This window comes from Tenrec ecaudatus, chromosome 4 (assembly GCF_050624435.1).
Source record: "Tenrec ecaudatus isolate mTenEca1 chromosome 4, mTenEca1.hap1, whole genome shotgun sequence".
NCBI classification, from domain to species: Eukaryota; Metazoa; Chordata; class Mammalia; order Afrosoricida; family Tenrecidae; genus Tenrec; species Tenrec ecaudatus.
In genome coordinates this window covers 5272991-5291402 of record NC_134533.1, presented here as the reverse complement: position 1 = coordinate 5291402, position 18412 = coordinate 5272991, and the positions used below count along the sequence as shown (strand labels likewise).

The window sequence follows — 18412 nt, the reverse complement described above, 5'->3', positions numbered from 1 at the left end:
GAAGCTCTGGCAGCATCGGTGGCTGGGCCATTCACTGTAAAGTCGGAAGTTCGAAACCACTGGCAGGCTCCATGGGAGAATTATGAGGCTGTGCCCGGAAGACTGGCAGTCTCACTGGGAACCCCCTGGGGGCAGTCCGGCCCTGCCCCACAGGGTGGCATTGACTCAGGATACACCCCAGGTAACCCCCAGTTACTTCTTATCCTCTCCACAACACACTCCCTCTCCCTCACACAACGCATACACACGTTAGCAGCCCTGACCGCTCACTCCCGATTAGCCACAGGGATAGCCCTGACTCCTGGATAGCCTCCCCCACCCCCTGAACATTTTCCACCCGAGGCTGGGCAGCCCCTGGCCACAGAGCCTGTGGACTCTCGAAGGCTGACACTACAGCAGCTCAGATTGAGTGGGGGCAGGCCTCTCTACTCCAGCCGACCCGAGCCAACTCGCCCCCCCAAAGAGTCCATTCGTAAATGTCCAGGAGTTGTCAAAGCTGGTTGTTAAGCCCGGTCGCTAAAAAGCAATGAACCAAAAGGCGGGGCTTGGGGTCCCCAGGACGCTGGTCCTGAGCAGGGCGAGCAGGGCACGGTTCCGAGGGTCAGCAGTTCCTTCCCACCTCCCTCGAGGGAGGCATGGGTGGCATTCTGGGCCTGCGAGCCCTGTGCTCAGCCAGTGCCCGGCTTGACCTCGGCAGCCTGCTCATGGCTATGGGGCAGAGCATGTTTCCAGAGGCTTTCAGACGAAGACCGACTAGGAAGAAAGCCCAGGCGACTGGCACCCGAAAAATCAGCCAATGGGAACAAACCAGCCAACCAACCCACGGAGCAGAGTTCTCCCCGGACACATGGGGGTCAGGGTGAGCTCAGAAGGAGGGTCATCTGGGCTGGGGGAACGCATGACTCACAGCGTCCCTGGGCCACACACTGGAACTTCCTGGAAGGTTGCCTTGCCTGTGGTCACTTGGGAGCAGCCGGCTGGGCTCTGCTGCTACGGGGTGGGCTTGAACTGTCAACCTTCGGATCAGCAGCCAAGGGCTCAACCGTCCATCATACCATCGTTTCCCCAAAGCAGAGGGGCTGCCGCAGAAGGGGGGGGGGCTCACCTCCTTGAGGAAGGGGGAGTCCACAGCCAGGTACTTGGACACCACGTACAGGCAGAAGAGGTGGCGGTCGATCCCGGCGCCCGTCATGGCCAGGCGGTAGAGCAGCTGATGCTTCTCGGAGGCGATCTTGAAGAGCTTTAACCTCTGTTCCACCTGGGCGCAGAGCAGGGCGTGACTCGGCCGGCCCCAGCCCCCTTCCTCTCTCGGGCCCCTGGATGTTTCCCAGAGCAGTGACACTGCCCCCTGGGGGCCAGTGCAGGAATGGCTCAGGGCGCCTGCACATTTTCCGGAATGAAGGGTCTAGCAGATAGGTTCTTCTCTGTCTGGGGTGCGTGTGGCGGAGGGCGGGCGGGCGGACTGAGTCCTTGTTTTTTTCTGAAAGGGGGCAGTCAGCCAGGTAAGTTTTGGGAGCCTTTGCTTTAGAACTCTCGAGCTCCGAGAGACTGGGGCCCGCTGGTGGGCGCACTCACCGTCTGCTGAGGGTCCACCATGGCCAACACGAAATCACAGGACTCAGTGGTACAGGAACGCACGGTCTCCGTCCGGCCCTCACGGAACAGCCGTGTCATGGAGGCTTCGTAGGTCAGGCAGAATTTGCCCATGTCCTGGGAGGGAGAGGGCATCTGATTGCGGGGCCGGCCGTGCCAGGAAAGACCAGGCCGCACCGGCAGGTTAGTCCCAGTCAGTTGTCACACGTGGTGACATGGCAGCCAGCAGAGATGCCTTAGCTGAGGATGTGGGTTTGGGCTTGGGCGGGGGGGGTGGGGGGGGGTGGAGGGGTATAGGGTCCAGGAACTGGTGAGCCGGGTGGCCCACCCCACAAATTGCGTGTCCTGAGCTCCCCACCCCTGGACGGCACCCCCTCCATGCTGGCCGCACGGAGGAACCGATGGGTGGCCTGAGAAGAAACACAGCACAACCTGGCACGTCATCCAGGAGGACCTCGTGACTGGCCCCGTGGCAGGTCAGGAAAGCGAGGGAGGTCCCTCCGTGAGACGGACGGACGTGACCCCAACAATGGGCTCAAGCAGACGGACCCCCAAACAGAGGGTGCCTGATGGGCTGTGCTTCCCTCTGCTGTAGGTGAGGGTGACGTGAGCCCACAAGGCCACTCGCCAGCACCCAGGGTGTGTGTTTGCAGGGGTGCAGGCTGTGCACAGGCGCACGTTCAACCCACTCCACTGAGAGAAACAGCGCCGGGTGGGGGGAGCCAGCCCTAGATCAGGGTGCTGTCCACTGACCCAATAGGCTGGAGCCTGAAGTGGGGGGGAAAGAGGGGGGCTAGGAAGAGGAGGTGTGGAGAGAGGGATTGGGGGCCTGCACCCCAAGACCCAATAGGGAAGTAAAGACTGGAGTCGGTGTGGGAGGGGTGCAGGGACAGGAGGGAAAGTGGGGGCAGCAAACCTAGTAGGGAAGTGAAGGCTGGACTGGGGTCCAGGGTAGGCGAGGAGGTGGCATGGGGGCAGCTGCAGGACGTCTGTGCTGCGTCACACCACAGAGGGGTCCGTGAAAGGAAGGCAGAGGTCAAGAGAGATCCCTCGGGGAACAGGCGGCCCTGGCTCCTGGTGGCTCAGATGCGACCAGAAAGAGCAAGCTGCAGTTTGTGATCTCAGGTCCCCCGCCGGACATATCTCTGGGGTGTCCCTGCTGGACCTGGTGCTACCCATCAGCCCAGTGAGGGGAGTATCCCTCCCTGCACTCAGCTCGTGAGCCGGAGAGACCACCACTCTGCCCACGCCCCACTGTCCCCAGGCTGTGTGCTTGACCAACTTCAGCGTCAGGGGTCTGCGGGGGCTTTGCGTTCCCTCCCGGTCCAGTGTGACATCCTGCAGCGCCTGGACGCACCACGCAGTCCAGCCGCCCTCTGTGGGTGGACAGAAGGCCATTCCCATGTGGCTTTTGGTAGCAAAGTGGCTCTACCCAGGGCTGCGCACCACCAAGGGCTGCAGTTCGAAACGCCCTGCCACTTTGGGGGGAGGGAGGAGGCTCTCTGGTCTCGGGGACCCGCGGGGGTAGTTCTGCCTTGTACTACAGGGGGACGGAAGACTCAGTGGCAAGGGGGTTACTGGGCTTTGGGGGTGGCCTGTACACAGGCTTCCTGTGCCATCGTGGCCGACTGAAAACAAGTTCCAGACGTAGCCTTGCCTCCACTCACGGTGTTGATGTGAAAGGTCACGCGGGAGACTTGGGGGGGCGGGGAAGAGGGGGACACTCAGACAAGGAGGAGGGGAACTGTACAACCCTGAGGAAGTCCCTAGCATCCTTGGATTGGCTATGTCGACGTCAGAGATTCCGGTTCAAGGGGCGGGGTCTCTTGGGGCAATGTCAGGGCTCCCACTCTGGGGGCGAGGTCTCCCTCCCGCCACCTGGAGGGGAGACAAAGTGAGCTCCGTTTCTAAACCCCGTTCTCCGTTCCTGGGCACAGCTTCTGAGGCAGATTAGCAAAAGAAACTCCAGTTTGGTCAGCTGCGAAGTCACTTGCCCATTCCTCCCTCCCATCTCAGAACGTTGACTGCTGGTCGACCTGCCCATTCTCCCTCCCCTGCTGGAAAGTCTCTGCTGGTGATTCGTTTTACAATGGACTCTCATGTTCCCAGGTTCTGGACACTACAGTGAGTTTAGATTATGCTTTAATGTATCGTTTGTTCTGATTCAATCTTGTTCCCTTGGATGTTGCCATCTGAATGGTGTAGTTGTCATTGATAGCCAGGATGTTACAATATAACTCTGTTAGGGTAACCTGGCCATTACAATCAATTTTGTTATTGTTTCTTTTATGTTACAAAATATACCATGCTTACTCCTCTGGAAGTTACAATGAATACATTAATTTTGCTTTCTGCTGCTGTCCAAGCCGTGCTTGAACCCTAGACAGGTGATACATGAGCTTTTCGGCCTTAAACGTGGACTGAGATGTGGACGCGGGACTGCAATCAAAGAGTCGCTTTTAGATCCTAGCAGTCCGGTTATCACCGAATAACGCCCCTTCTAAATTACCAAGACATGACAGTGGCTGCCACTGATTCGAACCCGCAACACTTCCACCTCCAACAGGGCTGTTGCCTGCAAACCACGGGGGCTCAGAGGACAAGCTGCTTACTTCCCAGAACTTCCCCTGCCCCGCCCTGCCCCCCAAAGTTGAGGGCCAGCTCCCCACTTGTGGAAGAGGAGGAACAAGTGATGGGCTGAACTGTGTCCCCTAGTGTGCTGGGGCCCTTCCTCACCCGTTCCTGCGGGCCCGCTGCTGCGTGCCGACGGGTGTCTTTGATAATGTTCACGAGACCATTGTTCTCGGGTGGGGCCTAAACCCAATCACTTCGGAGCCACAGAAAGAGCAGGTCGGAGGGACACAAGGGCACACACGTGGAGCCCGTGGGAGCCCAGCAGCAGGATGCCTAGCCGGCAGCTTCCCATGGGGCTGAGCAAGGCCTGAGTGGGGCATCTGACCTCTGAACTGTGGTCCTTCCAGGTGACTCACGGGGGGGGGGGTTCTGTTATAACTGCACCCACCCCTTGCCGCCCACCACCTAGCAGGGGGTCTCAGACGGCGCCGGTACCTGCCCTGAGGGTTCCCACATCCCCCAACACCTGATATTCTGTTTGGTTCCAGGTCCACCCGCCTCAGGTGCTCCTTCAACCTGTGGGGACAGGGGGGCCCTCCCACCACCTGCAAGGTGGATGTGCGTGGACCCCACTGCGGGTGGTCACCAGGGGGCTCAGCAGAAAGTGCTTTCAGCCAGCAGCTGCCCTTGGAGGGCCGGGGTGGGGGTGTCTTGGCCCCCGGGTGCCCACAGGGTGGGCGGGCCATTGTGGACAGGTGCCCTGTACCTTGTAGTGGGCCAGCTGCAGGGCCAGCTGGACGAAGGCGTCTGGGCTTGTGCGGCACTTCTTGATCACGCCCTTGCCGAAGGTGTCAAAGGGGAACGAGTGGAAATCGACGTCATTGGCCAGCTGATTGGCGCTGCTCAGGGAAGCCTCGATCACCTCCTGGCACTTGAGAGAGAGAGAGAGAGAGTTTGGTCGTCGGGGTGTGGACTGGGTTCAGAAAAGAATACGTTGGTGGTGTGGTTTTTTGTGGCCCGGTCGGAGGCTGGTTTTCAGCGAGCCTGCAACATTGTCCCTGGGGAGCATGCTCCGAGAGTTTCCCTCATGGTCCTTTCCAGGAAAGGTACCCCAGGGGCTCAGCACATTACACACAGGGCACCCCAGAGGAGGGATAGAGGGGTCTCCAGCAGTAATGGGTTACATTGTATCTACACACACACACACACACACACACAATACATTGTGTCAACCCTACAATATGGGGCGTGGCTTGTGTGCGGCTGGGGCGCTGGCAGCGATGGTTGCGGCAGTTCCAATGCCGGCAGGGCCCCCAGCGGGGAATGGGTTTGGCGGAGCGTCCAGGCTCAGCCCAGGAAGAAGGGCTGGCCGCCCACCTCAGCAGAATCAGCCTTACTGAAAACCTCGCAGATGGCATCGAAATATGGGCAGCTGCGGAAGCCCTTGTGGATGAGCACCGAAACGCTGTCGGAGAGGGTGCCAGAAGCTGTCTGTCCGCTCAGGTCAGAAGGGACTCAAAACAGAACCGAGGGACCCACAGTGATGCCGCTTCTGGTGAAGCCTCTGGCCACAGCGGGGGGCCGTCAACAGCCTTCCCTCGACAGAGAGCACTGTCTAGTCAGTGATGGCCGCTGTACTTAGGTTGAAATGGAATACCATTTGAGCTTCCTCTTGGCTCATTTTAAAGCTGTTTCGGTTTTTTAAAACCGTGAAGGGAGATACACCTGGCTTAAAGCCTCCGTCCGGTGAAGGCCCTCAGACCACAGACCGGGGGTGTGAGCAGTCTTGCTACCTGCAGAGCGCATTGGAAAGGGGATCGTCCAGGTGCCGTCAGGTGAGAAGCTACCACCTTCTGTCATTTGAATATTCTTTCTCTTGAGGCTTCTCTGTTTGCTGTGTGGGTGGCGGTTTTCCCAGCTGTTGGTTTTTGGTAGTTTTTTCAGTCTGGGAAATCCAGGATAGGTCAATCTACAGAGACAGTCGCTGCAGTCAAGGCTCCCTGGGGGCACGGTGGAGGAGACTGGAGGGGGATGAACAACACTGAGTCCAAGCGGGAGGAAACTTCTAACAATGATTGAGGCGAGGATGGTAGATCTCTCCTTTGAAAACGACTGAGCCACTGAATCGCATGACACGTGACTTAAAAACAGTGTTAAAAAATGGCTGAGGAAGAGCCGTCTAATCAAAGTAGTCACCCTCCAGGGTGGATGGGGCCCCCCTTTCGGGACCTCCCTTTGCCAATGGTTCCCTGACTACTCCGGGCAGGAAGAGACGGCGAACAGCGGGACACAGTGACTGCAGAGATGGGGCTCACACCTAAGAACAGCTGTGTGGACTGCACAGGACGGGGTGTCTGTGCACAGGGTCGCAACAGACTCGGCAGCACCTGACAGGGACGACCATACCTGTTGCTTATCCTTCCACCTGGAGAGAGGGCTCCTTGCGCTGCGTGTGCGAACCAGGCAGCGTGAGAGTGCAGAGCGCGTTCTACACGCGTCTCTTCTGGCGTACCAGAGCCATCCGCGTAAAAGGATGGCTGCTGCCGACTCCATGGGGAAAGGGGTCCCCAGCTCCCACCCAGGGGCGCAGGAAGAGCTTGGGGGCTGTTGACTCACCTCCTCCGGGATCTCCCACTGCAGCCTGGTGGGGTGCGGGATGCTGGGGTTGGGGGCCCCCTTACAGTGACCGTCCTCTGCGTAGCCCAGCTGGAAGCTGTCGGTAGCCATGACGTACTGCCCAACAGAAGACAGATGCATCGTCAGCACAGGGAAGCTTGAAACTTACAGTCATGCACATCCGACCAGCCCTGCCCCTCCCGGGGTCATTTGAGGACCGGAAGGCCACTCCTGACTCGCTGCTTGCAGCAGGCTAAGCACCTTCTATCAGCCTCACAGCCGCCCAGAGCCTGAGGCGGTGCCCACGGTGAGCCCACTGGGAAAGGCGGGACGTTCTAGCCCACACAGGGTGCTCCACAGTTCTGGCCTCGCTGGGAGCTGGACGCAACTTGTGGCTGGTCACCTCACGACAGAAGGCGTCTCTCCACGTTAGTGAAACCAAACTCACAGCCTTCGAGTAGATTCTAATTCAAAGCGGCCCTGGAGGGCAGGGTAGAACTGCCCCTGTGGGTTTCTGAGAACGTCACTCTTTATGGGTACAGAAAGCCTCATCTTTCTCCCTTAGAGTGGCGGGTGGTTTCGAACTGCCGACCTTGTGGTTAGCAGCCCAAGGTGTAACCACAATGCCACCCCTCTCCACTTGGGCCCTAGAAGTCCCATAAAATCATCCACACCTGCTAACACCACATGCCTCACCAGAGAGAGGCCATTCCAGCCATGCATGAACAAAAAAAACTCCCTGCCCACGAGTCGGTTCTGGCCCACGGCGACCCTGTAGGACAGGGCAGAACTGTGCCCAAGGCTCTTTATGGGGATGGAAGCCTCATCTTTCTCCTGTGGAGCTGGTGGAGGTTTCAAACTACCGACCTTGTAGTCACCAGCCCTATGTGCAACCACCTTACCATTCAGTCTCCTCACAGGCAACCCGTTAGAGGCGAGTTAGGGAGCTGTCCAATGAATATGACCCTCAAACGATGCTGTAAATTCCAAATGGCCCTGACGGACAAAAGGTCCCCCACCCCGTTCCAGAGCCCTGAGAGCAGCCTTTGCAGACAGAGGCTCCTCAAAAGGAAGGGAACTGTGGGACAGAGCACTTTACTCTGTACCGATTCCAACCTTGTTGGACCCGCTGTCTTGCCATCATTTTCAAACCCTGAGCCGGAGCTTGAGGTCAAGTCCTGAGAGGAAACCGCGGAGGCAAAGGGGCACGGGGGGGGGGCCTGGAGGGGGCTCTCTCGACTCCCTGCTCAACTCTCCTCCCATGTGAATCGGCTCTCCAAACAGAGTCTCTTTTAGAGAACAAAGCAACGGTGTGACGAGAGGTCTCCCACACTGCCATGAACGCAGACCACCACAGGCTTGCTCTATTTGTCCGAAACTCTGGTCGAGAAAGGGAAAAAAATCAGCAAAGAGACAACAAGCCAGTGATCACGAAACAAGCCATTGCTTGCTTCAGGATGAATGAAGTGCTTCGTTCAGCTCCACTCGGACACCTTCTCCCCCTTCTGAAGGTGTCGGGGTCACCACTGACTGGTCACCTTCCCTCCCGCCTTCCGAGGGAGACGGGGTCACCGCTGCAGGCTGCATAAGGGCCCGGGTTGGAGGAAGGGAGTCCGTGGCGCCTGCCATGGCGTGGTCTCATGTTACACATGGCCTTGCACTGACTCCCACAATCCCACATGCCATCTGCTCCGCCACTTGGAGCCCCGGGAGCACATTCCCGCCTAAGGCACGGGCGGCAGGAACTCACCTCCCACAGGTGGCCCATGATGGGGGCGTCTGCCCACGAGTGCTCCGCGTTCATGCCCATTTTGCCGTTTTTGTAGACGATAAACGTGAATGACTTGTCAAACCACCTACAGCAGAGAGACAGGCGTACGGCACGCAGCTGAGTGCTTCAGGGGAAAAACGCCAGCGAGCAAAAGCTGCCCGTCTGAATCCCTCTGGGGGGGCGGGAAGAGGGCGGCAAAGCTCCACCGCTCCCATTTTCCTAAAGGTTCAAGTCCCAGGTGACCCCCAGCGACCAGCTGGAGAGCCGGAGGTTCAAACCCGCTTGCACAGCAGCGCGGCGGAAGGAGGCCTGTCCAGCTGGTTTTGTCGAGATGACAGGCAGAAACCCAGCCCCGCGGGGTTCACACCAGGCACGGGCTTGAGGGCCACAGGCTTGGTTTCTCCCGTGGACAGCTGGTGAGGCAGACCAGTGTCTGTGGAATGGCATCAAGAGGGACAGACAGGGATGGAAGGCATGTGTGTCTCCCATCTCATACACAAAAGAGACCTGCCAGGTGGGTGCTGAGACCTGCAGGGCAAGGTAGTTGCACCGAGAGCTAATGCAGAGCCAGGGGGACAGGAGAGAGAGGAGGCTGTGGACGCTGCCTCCCTGGTCGGCTCAGGCCGCCTCTCCCGGCTGGACGGTGAGGCAGCCCCTCACTCTACAGGTAACCAGGAGTGGCCGACACCCAGGGGCGGGAGTGTGGGTGTGCTCGTGTGCTCGGTGTGTGACCGCGTGAGAGTGAGTGTGTTGTTGTTGTTCTGGGTGCTCTGAGGTCACGTCTGAGTCACGGACGGGAGGAGGGAAACACCGTCTGTCCCTGTCGTGGGTGGTGCTGCGGTGGACATGGTGTGCAGTGGACACGTCTGCACAGGCCCAGCAGGCAGTTCTCCCGTGGGTTTTCTTGGCTGGAAGCAGATCACCAGGGCTTTCTTCTGCGGCCCTGCTGGGTGCCTTCCATGTTCCCCACCCCTTGGTCTCAGATGCAAACTGCTGGCAGCATCCAGGGACCGCCTCGCGCCTCTGGTGGAAAGTCCCTTGCCCTGCCTCCACGCACAGCCCGGTGGCCCAGGCTGCTGCGTCATCGTCACCTTGCTTATGTCTCAGCCCACTGCCCCAGTCGCTGTGTCTGTCTACCTTGTCCATGGTCTTCCCCTTCCCCGACCCTCTGCTTTAAGCCACCCATGACGTCCTGCTCTGGGGAATGCCCCTCTTGAATGTATGTGCATCCACGTGACTGTGTGTTCCAATGACTGTGTGTTGGTGCACGCATGTGTGAGTCAGGTGTGCATGTGAGTGCATCAGTGTGAGCTACGGGTATGTGAGTGTGTGTGTGAGTCAGGTGTGCATGTGGGTGAGGGCATCGGTATGAGCTCTACAGTTATGTGAATGTGTGTGTCAGGTATGTGTGTGGGGGCATTGGTGTGAGCTACAGGTATGTGAATGCGTGTTGGGAGGGTGGATGCAATGCCTGCTGGAGAGTGGACACAATGTCTGAGAGTAGACACAATGTCTGCTGGGAGGGTGGACGTGACGGGCACTGTTCTGCGCACATCTGTCCCATCGGGCGTCCTCCTTGCTGGAGTCTCCCACGGAGGCCAGGACCCACCTGTCGAAGCACTTCCCGTGCAGCAGTGACTTGGCGTAGCTGTCCATCGACGTGACGGGGTCGTCCCGCACGTAGCCCTGCTCCGTGTCGTCCAGCGTCACGAAGAACGCTGCCTTCTCCACGGCATCCAGGGACTGCTTGTTCTTCCCGCGGGCGAAGTATGTTTGGCGGCACTTGGCCCAGGGCACCCTGCGGGGACCGGGAGACATCGTCATTCATATTCTAGCCCCCCGGGTCCTGACAGGTGATGAGGCGGGAGCCACAGGTGAGGGGTGGCCACAGGCCAGGGGCACCACAGCCAGCCTCTTCTGGGCAGGCCGCTGGCCACAGACAGGAAATGGCGAAGGCTTACTGACACGGCACTCCCGCTGGCCCCGGGGTCCATTCCCACTCACGAGCCCACGTGCTCCCCAGCCCTCCGTGGCGGTCACCGTTACAGAAGCAGACAGACCTTTCTTCCGTGATGACACCGAGTAAACTCTCTGAGCTGCTTGCCAAACCCACTGCTATTGGGCCGGTTCCCGCTCACTGTGACCCCACGGGACCCAGATCAGCTCCCTGCGTGGGTTCCCAGCCTGTCTGCCTTGGTAGATGCCGTCTGCCTCCTCTTTCCCCCATGGAGTGGCTGCCACGTCTGAACCACTGCCCCTCTTCGTGGCAGCCAGGCACCTCACTCACTATACTAACCCCGGAACTTAAACTTAAAAACCCGTGGCTGCCGATGATTCTGACGCACGGCGACCTTACAGGACAGCGAGACCTGCCCTCGCGAGTGTCTGAGGCTGGACATCTCTACAGAGTAGAGAGCCCCATCTTCTCCCGTGGCACAGCTGGTGGGCTCAGGCCGCTCATCTTGCGGTCGGCAACCCAGAGGACAACAGAAAACCTCACTGCGTCGACTCATTCCGACCCTATAGGTTTGAGCCCACCAGCCGCTCCCAGGGAGAAAGATGAGGCTTTCTACTCCTGTGAAGGGCCAGCCAGCAGAGACGGTCCCTGGAGGAGGACGTCATGCTCAGGAGAGTGCAGGGGCAGCGAGAGAGGAAGGGCCTTGGCATGACATATCACACTGTGTGGCCGCAACAGTTGGCTCAGGAGGCCCGGGACAGAGGCTGCAGTATTGCCTTCTGCTGGGCATACGGCTGGTCCATATGGGTCAGGGCCAGCACCCACACCAACAGAGGGCCGCAGCCTCAGAACCCCACAGGCGGCGGCCGCACTCTGTCCCGAGGGGTGGCTCGGGAAGAGCTCGGGGAGCGGCTGCCACGGGCGAGGCTGCCCACCTCTCCGCTGCGGTGAGGGCCGCCAGCTTGGCCTCGCCGGCCTGGGGCTCAGTCGGGTCGTCCAGGATGCGCTGGATCTGCTGCTCGATTTCCCGGGGCCACAGCAGCCGCCCGTCGTGGTAGAGCCAGACCTTGAAGTAGCGCCCGCGGTGGTACACCACGATGTGCTTGCTGTCTCTGATGTGCTGGATGGTGTCTGCAGGCGCCCGCCCGCGGGGAGAGACCGGAGACACGGGTGAGCCACGCACACGTACGCCCCCAGCCCCACGTCCCCACGGCTTTTCCTGGGCTTCTCCCTAACACGCCATCCTGTTCTGTCTCCTGAGTCCCCCTCTCAAGGCCCTGTCCAGGGGAGGGTCTCCGGGCTGGAAGGACACAGTGGTTGTGCCCGGGGCTCCCACACAGCCCGCTTGCAAGGGGGTGCAGGACTGGGGCACAGCTGGCTCTGTTCTGGGAAAGTTGCTGGGAGTCAGAGAGGGCAGGTCCGCAGCTAGCCACGGGAACACGGAAAGGAAGGAGGAAGCGTTCGGCGACCAGACCGACGTGACTTCCGAGGCCACTCACTGGGGCAAACGGTTTCACCCCACGCTCAGCCTCCACTCTCGACGCTGAGGAGAGGACTGCAGGGCCCGTGTGCACCCGTGAAGAACAAGATCCCACAGGCCTGCGTTCACGGGCAGTGAGCATTCGGGTGGGCTAGGGGTGGGGCTTTGAGCCACGAGGTCGGCAGTTCAAAACCACCAGCCTCCCTGGGAGGGAAATGGGAGGCTCTCTACTCCCATGAAGAGCTAGAGCGTGGGAAATTCTACCCTGTCGTGCAGGGTCGCTGCGAATTGGACTCACCCAGATGGCAGTGTTTTTTGTGGGTTTTTTTTTAAACATTCAAAGCGTGTCCCTTCGCCTTTTTCGTTCATGAACTGATAAGAGGCCCAGCAGGAAGTGACACGTTACCACAGCAGACTGGAATGCCCCAATGTGGGGCGTCAACGAGCAGGACGAGAGAAGGGAATGTGCTACACGTGGTGACAACGAGGAAGACAGTGGTGATGGCACAGCCCGCGTCATACCAGGGAGCTCCCGAATCGCGCGGTCCCCAAACCCACACACACTCACTGATGACGCGGCAATGCGGACCACGCAGGGACAGGGAAGACCGCCCCCCAGGAGTTTATGGGAGCAGGGAGCACCGCCCTTCCTCTGAGGAATGGCTGGTGGTTTAGAACTGCTGACCTCACTGATCCACAACTTGATGAGTCAAGTCTGTGCCCCCAGGGCTCAGGGGGGAGGGGGAGGTGTGACGACGGGACTTAGACAATGAACATTTTAAAGGAAAGACAGAAGCCACATTGGCCAGGGTGTCAGTTACACAGTGGCCAGGACAGACAGCCCTGGAGACAGAAGCAGAATGCCCAACACCTGCAGGAGCTTGGTGGGTGGTGGTGGTGGAGATGGAGGTGGAGGTGGTGGAGGTGGAGGTGCAGGTGGAGGTGGTGGAGGTGGTGGTGGTGGAGGTGGAGATGGAGGTGGAGGTGGTGGAGGTGGAGGTGGTGGTGGTGGTGGAGGTGGTGGTGGTGGAGGTGGTGGTGGAGGTGGAGGTGGAGGTGGAGGTGGAGGTGGTGGAGGTGGAGGTGGAGGTGGAGATGGAGGTGGTGGTGGAGGTGGAGGTGGAGGTGGAGGTGGAGGTGGAGGAGGTGGTGGAGGTGGTGGTGGAGGTGAAGGTGGAGGTGGAGGTTGTGGAGATGGAGGTGGTGGTGGAGGTGGTGGAGGTGGAGGTGGTGGTGGAGGTGAAGGTGGAGGTGGAGGTGGTGGAGGTGGTGGTGGAGGTGGTGGTGGAGGTGAAGGTGGAGGTGGAGGTGGAGGTGGTGGTGGTGGTGGAGGTGGTGGTGGTGGAGGTAGAGGTGGTGGTGGAGGTGGAGGTGGAGGTGGTGGAGGTGGAGGTGGAGGTGGTGGAGGTGGTGGTGGTGGAGGTGGAGGTGGTGGTGTTGGTGTTGGTGGTGGTGGTGATGGTGGTGGGTGGTGGTGATGGTGGAGGTGATGGTGGTGGGTGATGGTGGTGGAGGTGATGGTGGAGGGTGATGGTGGTGGGTGATGGTGGTGGTGGTGGTGCAGGAGTGTCCCAGGCCTCGCAGCTGCTACCTAAGCAGCTGGAAACAAAGGCCAAGAGTCTTGACCACGGCCCACAGATCTTTCCACAAACAACCTTGCACATGGCCAGGACAAACTGCCCCTGAAGAATCCCAGGGAGTCGAACAAGTCAGGACAGAAGCAACACGGAAGTCTGCTCAAAATCCAGCCCCCTGACCCTGGAATGAGCCAATGTAGATGGGCCCCCTGCCCTACGGCCGCCTGCTCTGAAAGGGCCCTGTGAGAATGTCCTGGGCAGAGCACAAGGCAAGTGTGGAACAAAACGCAAACCATAGAAAGGACCAGCTCACTGGCCAGACAGGGACAGCAGCCCTCTGTCACCCTGCAAATTGGGACATGAGCCCAGGGCTCAGCTTACAACTGTGCGATAGGCTGGTAGGTGAGGCTGGCCAAGGACACTTGAGAGATGCACACACTTCGGGGCTAGCAGGCAAGCGGGTGTCCATGCACAGAGTAAAGAAGGATTGGGGTGCAGGGAGGCGAGAGAGGTGGGGCGGAAGTGGGGTGGGTGCCGTAACGACGAGGGCCTGCGATCTCAGATACGAAACACGGTGGTCTCAGTGGTCAAGTGGAAGTGGATCCACCTCGACCCGGCTCACAGTGCAAAGCCAGAGGAGGAGGAAGTGGGGTCTGGAGAGGCACTGCCCGTGAGCACCCTGTTGGGCCAGGAAGCGGCTCTCCCTCCCGAGGCAGGGTCAGCCCCCAGGGGCATCCTTCCTGCTCCTACACGGGGAGAGCAGGCCTTGAAGCTGGGGGGCTGGCGTGGGCGGAGGAGGGGCTGCACTCACCTGTCTCCACCCCGGGGATCCTGGACGTGTTGAACATGCGCTCCCACTGTGCGGAGCAGAGCGGGATGGTGGACCCCAAAAGAAGAATCTGTGGGAAGAAAATGACTTTCAAGCAAACCCCAAGCGGAACCAACTTCCACCACACGCCCCCCCAGTGACGTGTGTACACCATCATGCACACATGCTGGGTGCTTTCCCGTGCACACACACGTATCACACACACATGCCGAGGGTGTTCCCTGCACCACCGTCATGCACAGACATCTTTCCCACACACACCAAACTCACCTGCACACACAATGCACACAAACGCTGGACCAAATTCCTGCACACGCGGTCACACACTCATGCTGGGTGTGTTTCAAACACACCCACACGCCAACATCACACACAAATGCCAGGCCTCTGTCCCACACACGCTAACACAGCACGCGTACCAACATCACGCACAAACCCTGGGTGTGTCTCCCGCCCGCACCCATGTCACACACACTCCAACGTGCTGCACCAACACTGGCATGAAGCCCGCACCCACAGCCGGGCTAGGTTTCCTCCCCGCCAAACTCAAGGCAGCCCAGGGACAGGAGTCCCCATGACTCGATGCCGACTCAGGCTGACCCGCAGGCCAGACTGGAACCGCCCAGGGCTTGCCGAGCCTGCCGTCCTCTGGGGGCCCGAGGCTTCACTCATGACATTGCCAGGCTCCTCCAGCCATGCCAGGCACAGGGCTCTGAGCCGACACTCAAACCCCGGGGAGGAGCTCTCAGGAAGAGCCAGGAGCTCGGCGGCTGGAGGCCCACGTGCTTACGCACAGGTTTGAGCTCCTCCCGGTCAAGCTTGCGTCGGTACAGTAGGATGGCGTGGATGCCATTGCCCGCTCTGGCCGCCTGGATCTGCGTGGGCATGACGTACAGCAAGTCCTGGCGGAGAGAGAACACAGGGCGGGGGTGTCAGCTGGTCGCGAGCTCTCGGTTTCCGGGGCGTGTGGAGGTGACGTCTGCACAGAACTGCAGTCTGGAAACTCCCGGAACACTGGGTGATGGACCCAGATGAGACCCAGAGACACAGGGAGCAGGTGCCGCTGGGGGAAGGGCACCAACCACCTTTCTCCTCGGCACGGGCTGGGGGCCACAAACCTTCAAGGCCACGGCATCAGCAAAGCATGCAAGAACCCAGTGCGGTAACAAGGTGTGAAACAAGGTGCACTGGCATGGACCGAGCCGGATTCCACGCCACCAAACACTCCCTGGGATGGCTAGTTTGTCAACTAGACTCTCTGGTAGAAGGTGGGGGCGAAGCCTGATCTGTCAATCACATTGCTGCCTGATGACACCTCCGTGGGGGCGTGGCCTTTTGTAAGAAGGCAGAGGCCTTTCATCTTCTACTACATCTGAATCCCGCGTCTGGTCCAGCCATCTCTCCTGTCACCTGCTGGTCCCAGGACTCATTGGTGACCAGCCGACATCAGATTCATTCAGCCGACTGTGGATCCATTTACCTCTGCATCCACCAGCCTGTGGCCAATCTGCTTGGTCTTCCTGCTTCCTGTGCATCACTTCCACAACCAATGAGGGAGTCAGAAGAAGCCCTGGCTCACATTTGACCCATGGACTCAAACGGAACTGAATCCACCAGCTTGTGGCCCTTCTGCTCAGTTTTCCTGCTTCCAGTTAGTTCTCGCAGCTGGGAGTCAGGAGAAGCCTTCGGCTCACATCTGACCCACGGAATCAAAGTGAACCAGACCTTACCTACTGCTACAATTCCATGAGTCACTTCTTGTTGTGCATCTCTCTCTCTCTCTACACACACACACACACACACACCCATCACTGTTTCTGCTTCTCTGGAGAAGCAGAACACAGAGGCCAAGGGAGATACTTCTCTGGGAAGCCTGGCAGACCGAGTATGATAGTTACATAATCTGGTGTCAACTTGAGACGATTAAGAGTGAAGGGATAGAGTCTAGCCTGTTAATCAGGTCGCAGCTTGATGACTTCATTTGGAGTTACAACGGAGATAAATAGCTCACTGAAGACTAGATATACTCTCTCCTTGCGAGGTTTTCCTGTTGACAAGCCACATGGAGCTACACTTATGGAGCCAGAGTCCTTGAGCTGCAGGAGCCACGTGGAGACCCACACCAATGCTGAGATGCTTCCACCACCACTGGATCCACAAGACTTTCCACCCACTGGCTTGTGATCTTCCTGCATTCGGCGCCGTTGCATGGCTGCGTGAGTCTAAAGAGGAATGTATGGACTAGTATCGACACATGGGGTCATATCGGACTTGGGGACTTGATCTGGGCTGGGATATTGTTTTTTACTGTATGATTACTCTTTGATATAGTTCTCTCTTACATGCACAGGAGTCTCTGTGAACTTGTTTCTCTGGTCCACCTGGACTGACACGCCAAGCGCACAGCAAGCATTGGGCAGTCAAACCCGTGTCGCCTGACAGTGTCCCGTGATGAGGTTACTCATGTGACGTTCCTGCAGTGATGTCGCCTGAATCTGAAACAGGCTCCTCTGCCCAACCTTCCCTGGGAAACACCCACCAGAACAAACGCCTCAGGGTTTAGGGAGGCCCTGGGAGCACCGCCCTGTGGGGGTCTTGGGGGATCAGAGACTGAAGGCTCAGCATCAGACTTGGAACTGGTGCTCTTGCAGTAAGGCCATCACCGGGTCAACCAGTACCAGGAGTGGGGTCCAAGAGGCAGTAACACAGCTGCATGGCTTCCTGGTTCTGCAGGAAAGCCCACCTTGGCTGGGAGAAAATGCACAGGGTAAAGGGCACCCAGGGGAAAGGGCACCCACAGAGCTGTCCTTACAGCACACTGACCATCGTCCCCTATATCTGTTCAAAGGAAGGTGGAAGGACAAAGAGGAAAGAAATGTCCACATGAGCCACGAGGCAGAAACCAATTCCGTGCCCCTGGGTCGATTATACCCCATAGCGACACGGGAGGACCGGGGTTTCCAAGACGGAGACTCTTTACGGGAGTAGAAAGCCTCGTCTTTCTCCCTCAGAGCGCCTGGTAGTTTTGAACTGCTGACCTTATGGTTAGCAGTCCAGAGAGGAGCTGTGTCGCCCAGAGAAACAAATGAGGACCAGAGAGAAAGGGACGGAGAGAGGAGGAGATTCACTAGGGACGGGCAGAGGCCTGGGAGCCTCGCCAAAGGGTCTTCAACCTACAGCTTCTGTTCTCCAGCCACAGGTGAGCATCTGGAAAGATCGGCAAGACCAAAGACAGAGGGACACAAACCACAGTGTGCGGTCTGAGCCCAGTGGGAAAGCCCCGCATGTGGCCGGCAGCAAACCCTGGCCAATCCTCCGGCACAAGGCTCCCCGGGGAAGCCACATGTGTGCCCCCATGCCAGGGCAATGGACGATCGGGTTACATTCTGTCTTTTGGAAGGCAGGCACCCGATGACCGCCGGGAACTGCCAGCTGGCCGGAAGCACGTTTCCTGAGCCCACGTGCCTCTCAGCCCTCAGGGGCCTCGAGCTATTTCATCAATACCTCGAGGAACCCACAGGGCTCTGGGTCAGGAGAGAGGTGTCTGGGCTCCGCTGCCTGAGGGTGAGGCCCCGGGCTCTGGGAACACAGCCACGGAGAGCCTGAAAGAATGTTCTGGAAGACACCATGGCCACAGACCTGTGCCCCGACTCACCATGGCGTAGTAGTTGCTGTTGACCATCAGTGGTCCACGTCCTCGCAGGTAGATGTATTCCTCCCACCAGTCACTCACCTGCAGGGCAGAGGGCAGAGGGGGCGGCTGAGAAGGCCCGGGCAGTGGGGCTGGCTGCGTGGGGGCAGGCTCGAGGGGCTTTCCACCAGAGCTGCGAGGCGGTTCCTGGGTGCCTCTGACAGTTTGGATCTGATACCGAGAGGTGGGGGAGCGTGGAAGCCACCCGGCAGTGCCGCTTGGCGATCTGCTTCCAGCCAAGAAAACCCACGGGAGAACTGCCTGCCGGGCCTGTGCAGACGTGTCCACCGTGTCCACTGCATACCGTGTCCACCGCAGCACCAC

The 18412-nt window shown here is 59.2% G+C and overlaps 1 protein-coding gene across 1 annotated transcript in view; it reads right to left on the bottom strand.

Moving 5' to 3' along the window:
• The window catches only part of CPT1A (carnitine palmitoyltransferase 1A), a 58892-nt gene that overhangs the window by 4995 nt on the left and 35485 nt on the right, over positions 1 to 18412 (bottom strand). The window contains exons 7-16 of the mRNA XM_075545246.1: positions 18053 to 18130; positions 15192 to 15299; positions 14380 to 14467; positions 11447 to 11642; positions 10164 to 10352; positions 8534 to 8639; positions 6784 to 6900; positions 4934 to 5098; positions 1576 to 1710; positions 1106 to 1258 (exon numbers count right to left, since the gene is read on the bottom strand). Of these exons, the coding sequence (XP_075401361.1) occupies positions 1106 to 1258; positions 1576 to 1710; positions 4934 to 5098; positions 6784 to 6900; positions 8534 to 8639; positions 10164 to 10352; positions 11447 to 11642; positions 14380 to 14467; positions 15192 to 15299; positions 18053 to 18130 (1335 nt within the window). The remainder of the gene's footprint in view (positions 1 to 1105; positions 1259 to 1575; positions 1711 to 4933; positions 5099 to 6783; positions 6901 to 8533; positions 8640 to 10163; positions 10353 to 11446; positions 11643 to 14379; positions 14468 to 15191; positions 15300 to 18052; positions 18131 to 18412) is intronic.